Source organism: Suricata suricatta, chromosome 6 (assembly GCF_006229205.1).
Source record: "Suricata suricatta isolate VVHF042 chromosome 6, meerkat_22Aug2017_6uvM2_HiC, whole genome shotgun sequence".
In the NCBI taxonomy this organism is placed as follows: domain Eukaryota; kingdom Metazoa; phylum Chordata; class Mammalia; order Carnivora; family Herpestidae; genus Suricata; species Suricata suricatta.
This window is the reverse complement of record NC_043705.1, coordinates 123278620-123297477: the sequence shown is the minus strand read 5'-3', so window position 1 is coordinate 123297477 and position 18858 is coordinate 123278620. Positions and strand designations below refer to the sequence as shown.

At 36.1% G+C, this 18858-nt stretch overlaps 1 protein-coding gene across 1 annotated transcript in view; it reads right to left on the bottom strand.

Moving 5' to 3' along the window:
- Window positions 1-18858, bottom strand: part of ZFR (zinc finger RNA binding protein) — an 83368-nt gene that overhangs the window by 26572 nt on the left and 37938 nt on the right. The window contains exons 10-15 of the mRNA XM_029941039.1: window positions 17371-17516; window positions 11688-11850; window positions 10233-10438; window positions 9373-9523; window positions 6163-6304; window positions 506-603 (exon numbers count right to left, since the gene is read on the bottom strand). Of these exons, the coding sequence (XP_029796899.1) occupies window positions 506-603; window positions 6163-6304; window positions 9373-9523; window positions 10233-10438; window positions 11688-11850; window positions 17371-17516 (906 nt within the window). The remainder of the gene's footprint in view (window positions 1-505; window positions 604-6162; window positions 6305-9372; window positions 9524-10232; window positions 10439-11687; window positions 11851-17370; window positions 17517-18858) is intronic.

Here is an 18858-nt window from a genome sequence, read left to right as displayed (position 1 = left end):
AAGGTTAAGGAAATCTGTTTGGTTTCCCTTTTGTGCCTTTGCATGCCTGCAAAGTCACTAAACCAAACAGCTGCTTCCTCACCTTTCACTCCCTACACTTATTAACTTAGAGAAAGAGGGGAAAAAATCTTAAAACTATACACAAAGCTTTAAACACATATTCCATTATTTAAAGCAAAAGTTAATCTGCAGCCTTATGGAATATAATATATATACAAACATGTGATGTTCCTAAGCAAGTACACTTTAAATCTAGCCACTAAAAATAAAAATAAAAAAACCCAAACTACAAAACATCCCCAAACCTAAGGTTATTGTCAAATTAATAGTAACTGCAATACGCAGATCTTCATACTCAGCTTTCTATGTTAATGTATTTTCTGAGTTTTAATTTAAAATAGTATTGCTTGGGCAATCTTTTGAAATGTTTAAACACAGTTAAACATGTTGTACTGAACTACTCTCTCATAAGGCTACAAGAAAAAAGTAAAATGATGTTCCGAACCTGGAACCACTTAGCGTGGCGTAGAGCAGCCAGAGCGTCAAGGCATTTTTGCCTGTCCAAGACGTCCGGTGGGTCTTTCACCATACCCGAGGTTACATCTAAAATGGATTGAATTGGCAAAATGCAGTGAGGAATGGGTGTTTGACCAGGTGAGCAAGACACTTTCTTAAAGTAGCATCAGTGTCACATAAGCCATTTGAGACTTTACCAGCACATTAATGTACCCAAAGAATTATTTTCAACAAATTTACATAATCCAATGTGGAGATCAAAAAGAGAATTTAAACTCTAGTTAACAATTATAATGAATAATTTCTGCAAATGTAAACCCTACCCACCAAAATAAAATGAAAAGGAAGGATTACTGGACACAGTGCACCAGCACAAAGACAAGACAAGAGGGAACACAAAAATCCACCTTAAAAAATGAAGAGTGTATGATAAACTATGAAGTTTCTTCAGTATTCTAAATGATCATATGTTATTCTGGGGCTCATATAGCAAAGAATAATAAAGATGGATTGATCAATACAGTAATAATCACAGAGAAAAATGAAGAGTCAAAGATAGGCATTTCTAAGAGATCAATGCTTTCTCTCCTACAAAAAAATTTTAGCTTCAAGGGAATATGAAATGCTCTTTTAAAAAGTTACCATAAAATATTGCGAAGAATAACTGCAGAGAAACAATGGGTAAGGTGGAAAAGGGTGATAGGAACCAGCAAGGTTAAACAGAGTATGTATAGAAAGGAAGAGAGACAGTAAGCAGAATGCTTTGATAATTAACAATATACATGGTCTAAAATTATAATAACTGATTTTAATCAGATTATTGTATTAAAACATAAATGAGCTACCCAAAAACTTGAGGAGAAAATCTGAACCTAAACTAGGGACGAGAAGGTTAACTTTATATTCATGATAGCTGGAGGGCCACTTATGTATTCATCCATACGTATCTGTAAAGTGTGTATAAAAATAACAGCGTATCTGCTAATCAAACTATTCAAAATATCCAACTAAGTCAATTTAATTCACAGCTCTTGGCTGATTTTAATAGTATAAATATTTTCTAAATACAGGATAATTATATACCAGGAAAGTAGTCTCTTGATTTTAACAGTCTTTTGGCTAACGTGCATCAAAAATATGGGGTATTTAAGATACAGTTTAGGGGCGCCTGGGTGGCTTAGTCGGTTGAGTGTTTGACTTTGGCTCAGGTCATGATCTTGGGGTTCATTTATGCTCTGCATCGAGCTCTGTGCTGACAGCTGAGAGCCTGGAGCCTGTGTTGAATCCTATGTCTCCCTCTCTCTCTCTGCCCCTCCCCCACTCATGCTGTCTCTATCTCTCAAAAATAAATAAATGGTAAAACAAAAGATATAATTTAATAAACCATTGAGGGTACCAAAGGAGTATGAAGGACAAAAGAAATATATAACAAAATAAGTTAAAGATGATTTTTTTAAATCTCTCCCAGAGCAATTGATAAATAGCCACTTTCTTTTTTTTTATTTAACTTTTTTTTATTTATTATTTTTGAAAGACAAAGAGACAGAGCGTGAGAAGGGGAGGGACAGAGAGAGAAGGAGACACAGAATCCAAACCAGGCTCCAGGCTCTCAGCTGTCAGCACAGAGCCTAATCCGGGGCTTGACCCAAAAACAGCGAGATCATGAGCTGAGCTGAAGTCAGCCGCTTAACCAACTGACCCACCCAGGCGCCCCAGTTAAAGATGATTTTAAGACTATATGGCCACTTTAGGTAAGTTACTTAACTGTACACTTTGTATGAACATTCATTTATCTTAAAAAACACTTATTCTGGGTTGCTCAGTCAGTTAAGCATCCGACTCAGATTTCACCTCAGGTCATGATCTCATGGTTTGATTTGTGGGATTGAGCCGTGCATTAGGTTCTGCACTGACAACATGGAATCTGCTTGGAATTCCCTCTGCCCCTCCCCTGCTTTCTCTCTCTCTCATAAATAAACAAACATAAAAAAAGACACTTGTTATTTTGAATACGTAACACATAAAAAAGCTTATTTTAAAAATGATATAGAAATCTCTCCACTGTCTGGGCTTTCTGTTCTTCTTGCTCCTCAAATAACCAGATGATGCAGAATTTTTAGAAGACCTGTTAGATGGGCAATTTACAGATAAAAAAAAGAACACTATGTCACACTCTGAGAATTAATACTGAAAGAGAAATATGGGTGGTAAAAAGAAACTATAAAGATAAAATATTAGTGATTAAAAAAAAAAATGAACAGGGCACCTGGGTGGCTCAGTCGGTTAAATGTCCGACTTTGGTTCAGGTCATGATCTCGCAGTTAGTGAGTTCGAGCCCCGTGTCGGGCTCTGTGCCGACAGCTCAGAGCCTGGAGCCTGCTTCAGATTCTGTGTTTCCTTCTCTCTCTGCCCCTCCCCTGCGCACACCTGGTCTCTCTCTCAAAAATAAACATTAAAAAAATTTTTTTAATATATAGAATAATAGTAAACAATCTAAAAACCTGTAAGACCTACTATTAAAGTCAGAGACATACTGACTGTTAGAAATGGGGCTATTATGAGAAAAGGAAAAGGAACACAGGGAAGTACAGCTAACTAAAGAAGTAAAAAGAAAAAAAGAAAACAAGAAACCACTCCTCAAAGCAGGATTACAGAACTGCTGAAGGACCCTCTTTCCATGTCCCTTATTACATTATTTGCTAAAGCTAGAATGCAAATAGGTGACAATGTGCAATCTCTTTCTAAAAAAGTTTCTGAATTTCTAAATGTTATTTTCACAATGTTATAATTTCCTCCAATATATAAGAAAAATTTTCTTTTAGCACACATTCATAACTTTGAAAATTTTAATGATACAATTTCAAAGATGCCAAGACACCTATTGCAATTTAAAAACAAATTAAGAGCTGTAAATAGGAAGTCTGTGCTAAATTTAGAGTGTGGATTTTTGCACCCAATTTATATTTCAAGCGGATTAACCCCTTAGATATACTGTACTAAAAAACAAAACAAAACAAAACAAAAAAAACACACTTGTTGCCTAATACCCAGTTAACGAAACAAAATTCAGTTAATCTATTTAAAAAAAAAAAAGAGCAAATTCTTACCCTACATGAATATATTTCATAAATTTTAAGGGGTTAATCACCAGTTAGAAGACATGCTGTGTCCACACTATTTTATGATTAAAAGTTAATGGGAATGTATTAATTTAAATTAACATGGTTATATAAAATACATAATCCACCCACAACCATTTAGAAACTAGTGTGAACACTGCTCAATTCTAGAATAGACAAAGACAAAACAAACAAAACAGCCACACAAAGGACAACAGATGCCAGACTCTGCATCCAAAATCCCTCCTTAATCAAATGGCAGGTGTGACACTGAGCTTTTGAAAACCTTGGTCAAAAATCCTTCCGATGTCTTGGCAGCAACCCCTGACAGGAATCAATCCCCTCTGCTAGAAGGCTTTGGACCGGGCCTGATAAGCTACAGGTGGAGAAAAACACACACAATTCTTGTCTTGCTGCAGAAAATACTCTGTAGCAAGGGTTAGAGCATTTCGAACATTTCAAGCTTCAAGTCAATTAACTGTTAACTTAATGGTTAACTGTCAAACACAGTACCATAAAATAAATCTGTCAGCGTTTAACAGTTATTTGGGCAATTTAATAGTTTATTTTTAAGTAACTGAAAGTTAATTTTTGGTATTAACCAGGACCGTTACAGAGGCTACCACACTGTGCATGTCTTGAGATTTATAATTGTTCTTCCGGCAAAGCCTTCCTTACCCTCTGGACTAACTCCCCAAAGCAAGCTATAGGCTTTACGTGATTGTAAGACACAGAGCATTGATAGCTGCAGTGAGAGAGAATACATACCGTTATTCTGCAGCAAGAAAGAAGCAATCTTCATAATGAAGCTAAAGACATAGTCTACTGCAGTCATCTGCAGCAAGGAATACTCTATCAATGTTTCTACACTTTTTGCACATCCAACTTTTTCAGCTCAGTGTCTTCAAGTAAAATCTTCCAATTTTGGACTGATCATTTCTCTCACCAGAGTATTTATGAAATCCAGAACAGTAATTCTAACTCAAGTCTGGGTCAGACAAAAATGTAATTTTGTTTCCTTTAGAAAAGATAGGTTATCAAAGACTACCACAAATGTGATATGAACTTTAGACTTTTGCAACATAATAAAAGAACTTGATATTGCACAAATTTAACTAAGGCTAAATGTAATTAGGTAATATGTGCTCTGAAATAGTTAAATGGTTATAGGACTATAATTTCATCCTAAATATAGCAACTTTTATTTATATCATATTAGATTCCCCCCCCCCAAATCTTAAGGGTCATATGTTGCATATGAATAGACCAGATCGACTCAGGAACTGTTTTTCTAACAATATCCACAGCCAGACCTTGAGTGGAAATTCATGTTCATATAAAAGAACTTTTACACAAAACCCACTTATTTTTAAGATGCAAAGCTTTTACAACATACAGGCTCTAATATGGTGTACATATGAAATATATAAGATGAAACGTGTCTCCTAATGACATTTTAAAGTATTATCTTCCTGGGTTGTGGAAAGCCCAGTGCCTTAAAAAAAACTGTTTTGCTGTAAAAAAGAAAAAAAAAAAACCACCAAATTTAAAGGGACAGCAACTAAGAGCCTAATGATGCTATTTTAGACAAGTTAATTTTAATATTCAATACATAGTATTCTTTTCTCCTCTACTGTATCACAAAGAAATATTAGTGTAGACTGTAACTCCATACTCAACAAATTAAGATGTACAAAAACAACATGAAAGGAAACAAAGTAAATTTTATCTGACCCATAGAACAACAGAACCAACATAAGGCAGACACTGACCATGCTTTTTGGCTTAAAAGCTTTGAAAATGTTACAGAACAGTCCCTAAAGCAACATTGCTGGCACCAGCAGGATTTCATATTCTACAATTGTAAAATAAGTTTAAAAACCCTGAATTGTACTAAAACTTACTAACTACACCTACATCATTTATTTTTCAGTATCTCTAGTATAATAATACTGGGATCAAAGGCCCAAATCTATGTGCATTAGGATGCTCTGCATTTATCAAAACTCTCCAAACCAAAGAGCAACCTCAGAGAACTAGAAATATTTACCTGAGGACAAGCCAAATCCATGATTATACTTATAACAACGCCTCTTAAAGAATAAGTAATGTAAGTATTTAACCAATTTTATTTCTGAAACTCTCGTCTTTTTGTAAGACAAGGCAAGAACTTCTTAATAGAAGTTAAATTTGTGGCCCCTTACTACCAACATTTAATTTTTTTCATGTGTCCACTATGTCAGGAAGAAAATTTTGAACTTTTTTTTCCAGAAATCTGAGGTTAGCAAGAAAAGAAAAAATTACAAAATCAAAAATACCGTGAGTGTTTATATAAAAGTACATTACTGAAAAAAGGATTTACTTTCTGGGAAGTGATCTTAAGCAAAACTGGTTGCTGTAAGTCAACTCTATCAAATTCATATTTAATGCCAGCATGTTGCCTTCTAGGGCTTAATGCCATCTTAAAGAGTAGGTAAATGAAAAAAAAAAGTTAATAGAAAAGTAGAATGTTTAATGGCTTTCCAACCTCCTTCCCTCATGTTCTCTTCTCGAATAATTGGAGATGTCAGGGTGATAGTAACTTGCATTTTGGGTTCCACACAGGAATTCAAAATTATTGCCGCTTCAGATACAGCACATTTTATGTCATACTTCTCAGGACTTATAACCTATGTAATGAAAAGTACAAACAAATTAGTTGGATCTTTTACATTATTGAACAAAGCTGTTTCATTATGGATCTTTCATTTTCTCACTACCTCATTTTATTTTTTTTAAAAATCTTATTTTTAAATAATCTGTACACCTAATGGGAGCCTCAGACTTATAACCCCAAGTTAAGAGTTGCATGCTCTATCAAATGAGCGAGTCAACCTCAAACATTTTATAAAAGTAGATAATATAGTGGGCACTTGGGTGGCTCGGTCAGTTGAGTGTCCGACTACGGCTCAGGTCATGATCTCACAGCTTGTGAGTTGGAGACCCGTGTTGGGCTCTGTTATGACAGCTCTGAGCCTGGAGCTTGCTTCGGATGCTGTGTCTCCCTCTCTCTCTGCCCCTCCCCAACTCGCACTATATCTCTCAAAAATGAATGAACATCAGTTCGCATGGGTGGCTCAGTCAGTTGAGCATCCAGCTTCGGCTCACGTCATGATCTCATGGTTCGTGGGTTTGAGCCCTGCGTCAGGCTCTGTACTGACAGCTAGCTCAGAGCCTGGAGCCTTACTTCAGATTCAGTGTCTCCCTCTCTCTCTGACTCTCCCTTGCTCATGTTTTCTCTCTCAGTCTCTCAAAAATAAATCTTAAAAAAAAATTAAAATAAAATGAATGAACATTAAAAAAATTTTAAATAGTAGACTACTTCCTCCAAGAAGCCTTGCAATAATGCAAATATCACTAATTTCTTACAACACTTTCCTTTTAGAATTACCATTATTTGTATCACGAGTGATTTGGATGTGTCCCTCTTAGATTATGAATTCTTGGGTAACAGAAACACTGCCGTATTTATTACTGTACCTTCCAAATAGCATCTGTGTAGCTAAGTACATGTATATTTGCAGAATTTGACTGAAACTTAGAGACTTGAACCTAACAGAAGCATAATTCAACCTCTTCCATTGTAAACTCTGTGAAATCAACAGATCTGTATTTCATCAGAGAGCAAAAAGTCTTAATTATCATCCAGAAAAACCAGGAATCACTTCAATTTGGTAGATATTTACTAAGCCCCAGTTTATATTTATGAATGAAGACTACAGAAATTATACTGTTTGTATTTAGAGCACAGCATCTAAATTCAAACTCCAGCTGTTACTTTACTAGTGATGTGAACATGGCAAATTATTTAATCCCTGTTTCTGTAAAATGGGGCCTGTAATTTTACCTAACCTATAGAATTGTTGGAGGACAAAATGAATTAACTACATAAACCACTTAAAACAGTGCCTAGTACATACTAAGTACTATATAAATATCAGCTCTGATAATGATGATTATGAAGAATTACTTCTATTTCTTTTGTTTATCCACTTGTATATGTATAGACTAATTTGGAAAGAGTATTCTGCTTTTAAGCTTAACTGTTTGATTATTTCCTTAGGATAGATTTCCTGCATTGTAGTTTTACGAAGCATCACAAGATCAAGATGTTTCCTGCAAGTTACATAATTCTCTCAAGGTCCTCAAACCTTTTCCTCTCCCTCCACCTTGCACTCTAATGCCCTTGCAGCCTCAACAGTGGGATAAGAAGCAGACACACAACGCCAATTCTGCTGGCGCCTAATACTTAAAAGACTCATCCACAATAAGTCACTTCATATCTGGAACAATGGTAATATAAAACAGACAACAGTTAAGTATCAAAATTGTCAGAGCTTGAAGTTCAGTAGTGTGCTTCAGTATCCCTTCTGTTACCAGGTGCTCTGCTGTGGTCAGGTACTATTTATCCTGATTCACTGCTGTAGAAAACATATCACCAATGAAATGTCAATCCTCGGATTTAGAATGTCTAATTAAAATGCAAGGGTTTTTAAAAAAATTTTTTAAATTTTCTTAATGTTTTATTTATTTTTGATACAGAGAGAGACAGAGCATGAGAGAGGGAGGGACAGAGAGAGAAGGAGACATAGAACCGGAAGCAGGCTGCAGGCTCTGAGTTAGCTGTTAGCACAGAGCCTGATGCGGGGCTCAAACCCATGAAATATGAGATCTGACCTGAGCTGAAGTCAGAGGCTTAACCAACTGAGCCACCCAGGCGCCCCAAAATGCAAGGTTTTGAAATAAATTTTCTACATTGAATTATTCAAGGATATTTACTTTATATCTCAACTTGAGATTCTGAAAAACTAATGTATACATTTTTTAGAATTCAAACTTGAAACAAAAAAAGTTTGCTTTTGGGGCACCTGGGTGGCTCAGTTGGTTAAGCCTCCGACTTCGGCTCAGGTCAGATCTCATGTTTGTGGGTTCGAGCCCCGCATCAGGCTCTGTGCTGACAGCTAGCTCAGAGCCTGGAGCCTGCTTCTGGTTCTGTTTCCTTCTCTCTCTCTGCCCCTCCCCCTCTCATGCTCTGTCTCTCTCTGTATCAAAATAAATAAAACATTAAAAAAAAAAAAAGTTAAACAAAAAAAGTTTGCTTTTTTAAAACCAGAAGGGGATTTTCTACTAATAGTACATTGCCATAATTTTGCAGACAAAGATAGAAGTAATTCCTATCATCATAAACACAGAAAACCAAAACAAACAACAAAAAATACACCAACACAATAAAACAGAGGAAATTCAAATGGGAAAGGATATTATATTATATTACATTTTCTTAAAAACATGTATTTAATTATATAGGCAAAAGATTCACGGACTTTAAAAACTTAAACTTGCAATACAGGGGCTTTGTTTAAAAAAGAAGGAAAAACCATTCTCTGTCCTGTAACAACTGCCTTCTCTCTTATGCTTCAAATCTTGGAAAAAGAACAGGAAGAAGACATGTGCTAAAATTTAACATTTTTAAATAAATTAGCAAGATGGCTTCATGTCAAATACAAGCACTATAAAACCTAAAAAGACAAAGTAGAAAATAGTTCTACCAATTTGCACAACTAAGCAAAAAACCCAATATGGAACGTTAAGCCAAAAATTTTAAGGCTGGCTTAGGTTTAGGCTAAAGCAAAGTGAGTCCTGCCAAAAACTTCTGAACTAGTCAAGGGGTAAAAATGAACATTTCCATAATACTTACAGCAAGCTGTTTGGGTAGGTTTTCTGCAATACGGCTTAATAATGTCTTTGAAGGTTTCTCAGAGCACAGCAAAACAAGGTTGACATTTCTATCTCCTCGGAGAAGTAATCCTTTTGCCAGTACTCCCACTCGCAAAACTCCTTTTAAAGCTCTGCAGTGAAATCAAATTATGTTATGACATTTCTCTTCTCAACCAGAGCCATCATAAGATCTACACAATAGTAAATCAAATAATTTTTATACTATTAAGAGTTTCATCAACTATAGTATAAAAATGAATTCAATATTATTAAGAAATATACTTTATTTAGATAGGTAATATGGATAAAAAGATAAAGAGCTAAGTTCTCACAGGGACAATTTCAAAGGACATTAACATTTCTGTCTCATTTTATAAATTAGAATAAGAATCATGTTTAATATAAAACTATTTCCAAATGGTAAAAGGAAAATGAGAGGTTACTGATCATAATGCAAAACTGATATGAAAGATATTTCTGAAACTTAAGCTTCTTCATTCTTTATGGTCAATGCATTAAGGAAAAAAGTTGCTAAAACAAAGACCGAAAATGGGACAGATGCAACATATAAAAACTAAAAAGGAGCTGAACACAATTACCAGGGCTGCTTTGAAAACAGACTCAAAATAGTTTTATATAAATTTCAATAAAAAGAGTAAAATCACAAGGTTGGAGATTGTAAGGAACTGTGTATTTCTCATTGTAGCAAAAAGCAGCTGACCAAGCAAGGTAAGACATGTACACTCACACCACAGAGTTTTTAGTTTTTGTAACTTTTTATTTCAGATGTAAGAAGTCTATGTAAAGAAATATGCAAAGTAAATAACTCTGAAAACATACCTGTCTTTACCTCCCTCTTTCTTATCATCTCCCTCTTTGTTCTTACTCTTCTCATGTTCAGACAAACTGTCCGAAACAAGTTTTAACGCACGTTCAGTGATAGAAACAATTTTCTGAACTGCCTGTAATTCTTCTTCAGTTGGATAAATGGTTGCATGTTTTGTCATTACATAACGGTCATCAGATGAGTCTGGACGACGTAATGGCTAGGAAAAAAAAAGTTACTTCTTTTAAAAATGATGTTTCCTGGGCAAAAATAAACTATTTTTCAACTATACATGTTTTTCCGTCTTTTTAATAATAAAAGTCAATTATGCAAAGTGTCCATTTAAAATTATCTTCTGTTTTTCCATTTCAGTAAAAACAAAAATGCAAACTACAGAAAGTTATACTATCAAGAGTATGTAGCTCTGTATGTATACATGCTTTGCCTGAATATCAGATCTTAAGTTATGAAAATACTTTTTATTCAACTTTAAAGACCAGTGATTGTGAAACCTTTTTTTGGCTTTGATAAAACAGATCTTACAAATGCTTGTTCTATGTAAAGACAAATGAGAAAGAATCAGAGGTGGAATTTGCTATTTTCTCGTAAGTGCTCTCTGGACAACAGGACAAACAAAATCCTCTTGTTCTATAATCTTAACTTCTTTGAAATGTTCTTTATTTCAAAGGTGTCTCTTCTTTTACAGCTTCTCTGAAACACAAACTCTCAAGACATATATCTTTCCTATAGTTTCCCTAATACACCACTTGTGATTGATACTCATTTTGAACCATTTACCTACTCCTTATTCTGCACTCAATTCAGAAGTGGTAGTAGGTTTTAGATGGTCAGGATTTGAAGAAGAAAAAACGATTCTTTACAACTGGTAATGCGAAGATAATAATTCTGAAGGCAAAGCAGTTGCATTCAAAATTGGTTGCTCTTGCTAATCTCAAGGAAAACAAAGGATAGAAAATCTCTAATGTTAAAGAATAGTTGATAAAACAAGTTCAGGGCACCTAGGTGACTCAATTAGTTAAATGTCTGACTCTTGATTTTGGCTCAGGTCATGATCCCATGGTTCATGAGACTGAATCCCGTGTTGGGCTCTGTGTTGACATTACGGAGCCTGCTTGGGATTCTCTCTCTCTGCCCCTCCCTAGCTTGCGTGGGCATGCTCATTCGCTCTCTCTCAAAATCAACATTAAAAAAGAAAAAAACAAGCTCTGCTCCTGTTTAGCTTATACTGAAAGTAAGAAAGACTCATGGAAACTCTATCAGGTCTTTACATATAAAGACATGATTTGGAAACCTATAAAAAAAAAGGAGGGAAAAGTATAAATCAGATGAAAAACTTACACTGAAATTATGAAACTATAAAATCTATGTATTAGCCCCCACACTGTTTTCTTCTAATATTGAGCCAATCTTACACGTTCACCTCCTATGTAAACAAAGCGGATACTCACTGCAGGCCCCTGTGGCTGAGGAGGCATGCCAGGTCGGACTCCCAGAAGGCCTAATGGACCCGGGGGACCATGAGGATAGCCTCCATCAGGCATTCGGCGGCGATCATCCCAATGGTGTTGTTCTTCCTCCATTCTTCTCCAGTACATGTCCTCTTCGTAACGTCTGAGAAGAGAATGGTATTACAAGCCTGAGAGAAATACAACCCAAGAACTTACATCGATGACAAAAGGTGAAATTAAAAAAACCTTCCCAAATCAATCTACCTAATATCTTTTTCCACTATGTACCTAATGTCCTTCATTTGCTTTCATCTAAAAGTAAATGAAAGCAATGTGAGTGGTGAGAAAACAAAGAGAAAAGCAACACAAAATTTCATAGCCTGATGTCAATGTCAAGGGATCAAACACCAGAAATCTCAAGAGTTCCTTCCAATCTCTCCCTCTGTAAGAGGAAGATGGTAAACTTAAATGCCTACCTCAAATAGACAGACCGAAGCATGTGTGAATGAAAGACTTGAAGCATACATTCAAAAATTTTCTCTCTCCTACTCCTCCTTAGAATCTCTTTTATTAATGTTTGTTTTTGAGAGAGAGTGTGAGCAGGGGAGGGACAGAGAGAGAGGGAGACACAGAATCTGAAACAGGCTCCAGGCTTTGAGCTGTCAGCACAGAGACCAACACAGGGCTTGAACTCACGAACAGTGAAATCATGACCTGAGCTGAAGTCAGATGCTTAACTACTGAGCCACCCAGGCACCCCTAAAAAGAATCTCTTAAGACTACTTTTAATTTCCCCCATATATGATACCGGCACAAAGAAATCTGTACACTATGAGAAAAAGCAACAGTGTAAGACAGTGATAAATGGCAACTCACATTCTGTCTCATTTGGGGAGATATATTAAGGGTGGAGATGGACTACGGTAAACTAGAAAGCACATGTTCTAGCTAGAGACAACAGCTGTCACCCAGCCCCTATTAATTACTGCCATTAGGGAATAAAGGTTGCAATCCCCAAATCATCAAGATTTTATTAACGTTTTTCAGTATCTTTAATGTTGGTTCAGATTAAAAATACCACGTATACGAAATAAAACCCCCATCGGCTGAACTCGGGACTGTGGGTAGCTAATGTATAACCTCTGCTTTAATGGTCATCTTGAGAATCCAATTTCTTTTTAACTATCTCATTTTCTCCCATTTCTCTCTTCACTTTTAGCTTCAAACTATGATACCAGTAACTCCTAAGGGAAACCATGTCTCTAAAGCAAATTTTGAGAGGCACTTGGGTGGCTCAGTTGGTTAAACGTCCAATTTTGGCTGATGTCATGATCTCATGGTTCTGTGAGTTTGAGCCCCACATTAGGCTCTCTGTCGTCAGCACAGACATGCTTTGGATCCTCTATTCTTCTCACTCTCTGCTTCTTCCCAGCTCTCTCTCAGAAATAAACATTAAAAATAAAAGGAAATTTTGAAAGCAATAATGTTTTAGTAGACAAATTTATTTAATATAAAATGTTAAGAAAGAAGTATGCTTCTCAAGTAGCTCCGTAGAAATTACCAATTTCCTAGGCTTGGGAATAAGCAGTGCTTTTTAGCTCATCTGACTTAGAAGTATAGAAACACTGGGTATTATATGGAAACCAACTTGACAATAAACTATAAAAAAAATAAATGCAGAAAGTATCTCTCCAAAAAAAAAAAAGTACAGAAACATACTTCTCTATTACTTAGGTCTTGGAAGAAAAATGAATTACAGCAGGCTGAAGGCTCTGGAAAACCACGTTCATACCAATTATGAATAGTTTTTTGTTACTGAATACAAACATTTAAGTTATATGAGGGCAAGGATTTTTATCCACTGTTCACCAATTCATACTTAGTGCCTAACACACTAGGTGTAATTTCCTAACAGTTCATAGGTACTTAATATTTATCAGCAAAAGAGGAAAAGCTGCATAATCTAAGTACAGAGAATTTTGAATGCATTACCAAGGCAGATTACTCATAAAATAATGAGAATGATATATTTAAATATGTTTAAAAAATAAAAAAGCCTGGGTAGCTCAGTCAGTTAAGCCACTGACTTCAGCTCAGGTCACCATCTCACAGTTCATGAGTTTGAGCTCCAATTGGGCTCTGTGCTAACAGCTCAGAACCTTCTTCAGATTCAGCATCTCCCTCTATGTCCCTCCCCCGCGCGCGCGCGCACACACTCTCTCTCTCTCTCTCTCTCTCTCTCTCTCTCTCTCTCTCTCTCTCTTTCTCAAAAATAAAGATTAGGGGTGCCTGGGTGGCTCAGTCAGTTAAGCAGCCGGCTTCGGCTCAGGTCAAGATCTCATAGTTCGTGGGTTCGGGCCCCGCGTTGGGCTCTGTGCTGACAGCTAGCTCAGAGCCTGGAGCCTGCTTCAGATTCTGTGTCTCCCTCTCTCTCTGACCCTCCCCTGCTCGCACTGTCTCTCTCTGTCTCTCAAAAATAAATAAAAGACATAAAAAAAAATTTTTTTAAATACAGATAAAAAACACTTTTTAAAATAAAAATCAATACATAATAGCAAAAACTAAAGGTTACACGTTAATAATAGGTTAGTATCTATAACACAGTATCTGTACAAATCAACAACAGGTTAAAAAAAAAGATAAAAAAATGATCAGGCAATTTACCACAGAAGAAATGCAAGTGGTCAAATATGAAATAAAATTCAATTTGTGGGGTGCCTGGGTGGCTCAGTTAAGAGTCTGACTTCAGCTTAGGTCATGATCTAAAGGTTTGTGAGTTCGGGCACCACTGTCAGGCTCTGTGTGGACAGCTCAGAGCTAAGAGCCTGCTTCAGATTCTGTGTCTCTCTCTGCCTTCCCTCACTTGTGTTCGGTCTGTCTCTCTCTCCTTCAAAATAAACAAACATTAAAAAAAATTTTTTTTAATTCAATTTGTCAGATAACAAGTGTTGGCAGGGATATAGAGAAAAAGGAACCCTTGTACACTGCTGGTGGGAAAGTAAATTGGTAGAGCCACTGTGGAAAAACATATGGAGGTTCCTCAAAAAGTTAAAATGGAAATACTATATGATGTAGTAATTCTACTACTTGGTATCTACCCAAAGATAGAAAACACCCAAAGAAAATGAAAACACTAATCTGAAAAGAGAATGCACCCTCTTTATGCAGCATTATTTTTAACAGCCAAGATATGGAAGCAACCTAAGTGCCCAATGATATATAGATAAGAGAGGTTTGGCACACACACGTGAAATAGTACACAGCAATAAAAAAAGGGTAAGACAGTGCCATTTGCAACATGGACGGACCTAGAAGATACTATGCTAAGTGAAAAAAGTTGGACTAAGAAAGACAAAATACCCTATGATTTCACTCATTTGTGGAATCTAAAAAATCAAATGAAAATACAAACAAAACCCAACTCAGACCTATAAATATAGAGAACTGATTTTTGCCAGAGGAGAAAGGAGTGGGGAAATGGACCAAATGGGTAAAGGGAGGTGGGAGATACAGGGTTCCAGTTATGAAATAAGTCACAGAAATAACAAGCATAGCATAAACCACTGAAGTTATACTACTCAATATCGGCAAAAGTAGAGGTCTCCTTCAAACAAGTATTTCCGTTTCTAGAATTTTATTATTAGCAACCAATCATGATTTATGTAATAATACAGCCTCAAAGATGGTCAATGTAATGATTACTCAGAGAAACAATGGAAACAATCTAAATATCTAATAACATGGGAAAAATTATAAAGAAAATTACACATCTATATGAGAGGATAATATGCTGCCATGAAAATAAAAATCTGAGCTTCATTTTTTGAAAAGGTGACATATAAATGAAACAAGTGGGTTATAAAAGTGATACATTTTGGTTCTGTTCTTGTTTTCTGAAATTATATTTTTAAACTTGTACATAAAACTCCCAGCAACATTATTTGTGATAGCACAAAAACAGAAACAACATAAATGTCTATCAATTGACAAAATGAAGGTTATATATCCATATAATGGAATATTATTCAGCCATGAAAGGAACAAAGTACTGACACACGCTATAACATGCATGAACCTTAAAAACAGTATGCTAGGGGCGCCTGGGTGGCTCAGTTGGTTAAGCGTCTGACTTCGGCTTAGGTCATGATCTCATGGTTCATGGGTTCAAGCCCCACGTGGGGCTCTGTGCTGACAACTAACTCAGAGCCTGGAGCCTGCTTTGGATTCTGTGTCTCCCTTTCTCTCTGACCCTCCCCTGCTTGAGCTGTCTCTGTCTCTCAAAAACACATAAAAAACATTAAAAAAATAAGATAAAAACCCACTATGCTAAGCAAAAGTAGGCAGACAAAAACGTCCACATATTATATGATTTCATTTATATGAAATCTGCAGAGTAAGTCTATAGACAAAGTATACTGTAGTTGCCTGGGGGTAAAGGTTGGGGTTTTGGAGAAAACAGGGAGTGATTGCTAATGGGTCTTGTGGTTTCTTTAGGGGGTGATGAAAATGTTCTAAAATTGATTGCGGTGATGGTTGCATAACTCTGTGAACATTACTTTAAAAACACTGAATTGTACTATTTAATTTTTTCAAGTAAGTTCTATGCCCAATGTGGAGCTTGACCTCATGACCCCAAAATCAATGCTCTGCTGACTGAACCAGCCAGGCGCCCCTGAATTGCATTATTTAAAGATATGTCAGTTATACTAATAAACCAAATATTTATATACTTTGTTTTCTTTCTCCTTCCCTGTAGTCTCTAAAGCTTCTTTAACAGAAATTTCTTTGAAACAAGCAAACAAACCCACACTTTATTCATGAATAGAATCTACCAAATCTTATACTCAGGATATTTTTATCATATAACCAAATGTTATCTATCTATTCTGGTTAGTAAAGCACATGACTCTTGATGTTGGGGTTGTGAGTTTAAGCCCCATGCTGAGTGTAGAGTTTACTTTAAAAAAGAAATATATAGGGGCACCTGAGTGGTTCCATCGGTTAAGCGTCCAACTTCGGCTCAGGTCATGATCTCACAGTTCATGGGTTCGAGCCCCGCATCAGGCTGGGCTCTGTGCTAACGGCTTGGAGCCTGAAGCCTGCTTTGGATTCTGTCTCCCTCTCTGCCTCTCCCCTGCTCACCTCACTCTCAAAAATAAACAAACATTAAAAAATTAAAAAAAAAAAAAAGAAAGAAAGAAATATATATGGATACCTGGGTGGCCCAGTTAGCTGGGCATTTGATTTTGGCTCAGATCATAATCTCATGATTCAAGCCCCGCATCAAGCTCTGTGCTGACAGCTCACTGCCTGGAGCTTGCTTCAGATTTTGTGTCTCCATCTCTCTCTGCCCCTCCCCTACTCTTGGCTCTGTCTCTATCTTTGTCTCTCTCTCTCAAAAGTAAGTAAACATTAAACTATTTCTTCATATACCTAATATATATTAAGATACAATTTACCACATAATTCCTAACAGTAAGGCCACAGTCATAACTAGAATAGTTAATAATTTAATTTTAATGCATTTCTTTCCTAGACCTATGATCTTCCTAAAAAGTGAAAATTAAAAGTACATTAAACAAATCTGGATTGCTTTGAATGGGAGTCACATACTCAGAATAGCTAAGCTTTTTGGAAAGGCTGAACCACTAACTAACATGCTACTGGAAGTAAAAGATATTACCTCATTTCCATTCTCCAACGTTCTTCTTCTTCTCGTCTTCGCCAATACTCCTCTTTCTGCATTTGCTTCCTCATTTTCTCTTCTTGAATCTTTCTGGCTCGAATACTGGGCTTTACTTCTACTTGTAAATCTGGATTTACTTTTTTCTGTTAATAAAGACATTTAAAAAATTAGCAGCCTCTCTTAACAATCTCTATATATTATCAAAATCATACAATCCTGCATATTCTTTCATCATAGAGGCTTTCAGTTGCAAATTTCATTATAATAGTAAAATCAGTAAATAAGTTGTATTAGGCACACCCCAAACTCTTAATTGTCCAAACTTATGATGACATACTTCATATGTAGAAAGTACATAACTTAGTGCAAACTAATAGAAGAAATCTTTAGGTTGATGAGATCCCAATGTTCATAGCACTTTCAACAATAGCCAAATCATGGAAAGGGCCTAAATGTCCATCAACTGATAAATGGATCAAGAAGATGTGGTTTATATATATGATGGAATACTACATGGCAATGAGAAAGAATGAAATCTGGCCATTCGTAGCAACGGGGATGGAACTCGAGGGTGTCATGCTAAGTGAAATAAGTCAGGCAGAGGACAGATACGATATGTTTTCGTTCATAAGTGTAACAGGAGAAACTTAGCAGAGGACCATGGAGGAGGGAAAGGGGGAACCATGAGAGACTCTTGAATACTGAGAACAAACTGAGGGCTAAGGGCAGATGGGGGAGGGGGAGAGGGGAAGAGGGATGGTGGGCATGGAGGAGGGCACTTGTCGGGATAAGCACTGGGTGTTAAATGGAAACCAACTTGACAATAAACTATAAAAGAAATCTTTAGGGAACTAATGGCTATTTATTTTTCCTTTACTTGTTTGTAAGTAGATGATTCTAAATGTTTGAGTGTCGAGGTTAAAAAAACTGACTATTTTGGGGCAGCTGGGTGGCTCAGTTGTTTAAGTGTCCAACTTCAGCTCAGGTCATGATCTCACAATTCAGTTGATGAGTTCAAGCCTGCATCAGGCTTGCTACTGTCAGCACAGAGCCTGCTTTGGATCCTCTCTCTCTGCTGCTCCCCTGCTCATGCTCTCTCAAAAATAAATAAAATATTAAACAAACAAACCAAAAAAGCCTTTAAATAAATGATTTGGATTTAACTTAGTATTTGAAGTTTTCAATGAAGAATTTCTCATCTCAAAATTCATTTTAGTGGGAACTCTACCAAGACAGAGAAGGTAAATGAAAACCTGATACTTATTTCAAAACACTTTACATGAAGTAGTTGTCTATATTTACATATCACTGGATCCAAGCAATATTACAAGTCTAAAAATTATGAAATACAGTTATATTGTTCTTACCTAAGTAAAACAAACTAATCAGTAAAAAGCAAACCTCTGAATCAAAGTGAGACATGACATGCTAATGTTAGAATAGAAGTTCACTAGAGTGTGTTATGTTTAGATGTTTTGTTTTCCA